A 1,939-nucleotide genomic window follows, 5' to 3' on the forward strand; every position below is an offset into this window, starting at 1 on the left:
CTTTCTTTCCCGGTGAGTCCTTTTCTCCGCTCGCTCCCTTCACTCCTCCCTCCGCCTTTCATTTTTTATTTGACATTTTTCCTCTTTTGTGTCGCTTTTTTCTTTCACCGCTTCATTCCTCCACATCCCCCTCTCGCTCTCTCTTTTGCCTCGAGACATCCCTCTCTCTCTCGCTCCCTCGCTCTCTCTCTCTCCCTCTCTCTCTCCCCTCTTTCGCTCTCTCTGTCTCTCCTCCCTCCCTCCCTCTCTCCTCCCTCCCTCGCACCCTCTCTCTCTCTCCCCTCCTTTGCTCTCTCTCTCCTCCCTCCCTCGCACCCTCTCTCTCTCTCCCCTCCTTTGCTCTCTCTCTCCTCCCTCCTTCCCTCCCTCCCTCCCTCTCTCTCTCTCTCCTCTCTCTCTCCCTCTCCCTCCCTCGCTCCCTCGCTCTCTCTCTCTCCCTCTCTCTCTCCCCTCTTTCGCTCTCTCTCTCCTCCCTCCCTCCCTCCCTCTCTTACTCCTCCCTCGCTCCCTCTCTCTCTCTCCCCTCCTTCGCTCGCTCCTTCCCTCCGCTCGTCGGGTTCATTTGGATTTGGTTGCCGTGGCGTTCTCCTGCTGGACCTCCTTCTCTGCGCTTGTGAGCGATGGCGTCGGGCGAGTGAGGTTTATGTAACAGAAGGACAGAGGAGACGAGGAGCTAGGCGGGAGGAGGCGAGGAGGAGGTGAGGGTAGGAGCTAGGAGGCATGTTTGTGTCGGTGTGGTACGCCAAAAAGATGGGACGCCGCTTCATCAACAACGTCCGCCGCGCCAAACGCCAGCGACAGAGGCTCCTGGTAACGCTCCGACACTCTCCCCCTGTCTCCTCCCCCTCTCCTAACCTGTCTCCTCCCCCTCTCCCCCCCTGTCTCCTCCCCCTCTCCTCCCCGCCGCTCCCCGTGTCTCCTCCCCCTCTCTCTCCCTGTCTCCTCCCCCTCTCCTAACCTGTCTCCTCCCCCTCTCCCCCCCTGTCTCCTCCCCCTCTTCCCCCCTGTCTCCTCCCCCTCTCTCCCCCTGTCTCCTCCCCCTCTCTCCCCCTGTCTCCTCCCCCTCTCTCCCCCTGTCTCCTCCCCTCTCTCCCCCTGTCTCCTCCCCCTCTCCCCCCTGTCTCCTCCCCCTCTCTTCCCCTGTCTCCTCCCCCTCTCCTCCCCCTGTCTCCTCACCCTGTCTCCCCCTGTCTCCTCCCCCTCTCCTCACCCTGTCTCCTCCCCCTCTCTCCCCCTCTCTCCTCCCCCTCTCCTCACCCTGTCTCCTCCCCCTCTCTCCCCCTGTCTCCTCCCCCTCTCTCCTCCCCCTCTCTCCCCCTGTCTCCTCCCCCTCTCTCCCCCCGTCTCCTCCCCCTCTCTCCCCCTGTCTCCTCCCCTCTCTCCCCCTGTCTCCTCCCCCTCTCTCCCCCTGTCTCCTGCCCCACTCTCCCCCTGTCTCCTCCCCCTCTCCCCCCTGTCTCCTCCCCCTCTCTCCCCCTGTCTCCTCCCCCTCTCTCCCCCTGTCTCCTCCCCCTCTCCCCCCTGTCTCCTCTCCCTCTCTCACCCTGTCTCCTCCCCCTCTCCTCACCCTGTCTCCTCCCCCTCTCCCCCCTGTCTCCTCCCCCTCTCCTCACTCTGTCCCCTCCCCCTCTCTCCCCCTGTCTCCTCCCCCTCTCTCCCCCTGTCTCCTCCCCCTCTCTCCCCCTATCTCCTCCCCCTCTCTCCCCCTGTCTCCTCCCCCTCTCTCCCCCTGTCTCCTCCCCCTCTCTTCCCCTGTCTCCTCCCCCTCTCCACCCCTGTCTCCTCCCCCTCTCTCCCCCTGTCTCCTCCCCCTCTCTTCCCCTGTCTCCTCCCCCTCTCCTCACTCTGTCCCCTCCCCCTCTCTTCCCCTGTCTCCTCCCCCTGTCTCCTCCCCCTCTCTCCCCCTGTCTCCTCCCCCTCTCTCCCCCTGTCTCCTCCC

General features: G+C 64.5%; 1 protein-coding gene across 1 annotated transcript in view; it reads left to right on the forward strand.

The window, feature by feature from the left end:
- The first annotated feature begins 536 nt into the window (after positions 1–536).
- LOC140371394 (disks large homolog 4-like) overlaps positions 537–1,939 on the forward strand; it is a 43,142-nt gene continuing 41,739 nt past the window's right edge. Inside the window, exon 1 of the mRNA XM_072458505.1 lies at positions 537–810. Within this exon, the coding sequence (XP_072314606.1) occupies positions 721–810 (90 nt within the window). The 5' untranslated portion in view covers positions 537–720. The remainder of the gene's footprint in view (positions 811–1,939) is intronic.

Source organism: Eucyclogobius newberryi, unplaced genomic scaffold (genome assembly GCF_026437365.1).
Source record: "Eucyclogobius newberryi isolate DKJ021-1_F unplaced genomic scaffold, fEucNew1.0.hap1 SCAF_22, whole genome shotgun sequence".
In the NCBI taxonomy this organism is placed as follows: domain Eukaryota; kingdom Metazoa; phylum Chordata; class Actinopteri; order Gobiiformes; family Gobiidae; genus Eucyclogobius; species Eucyclogobius newberryi.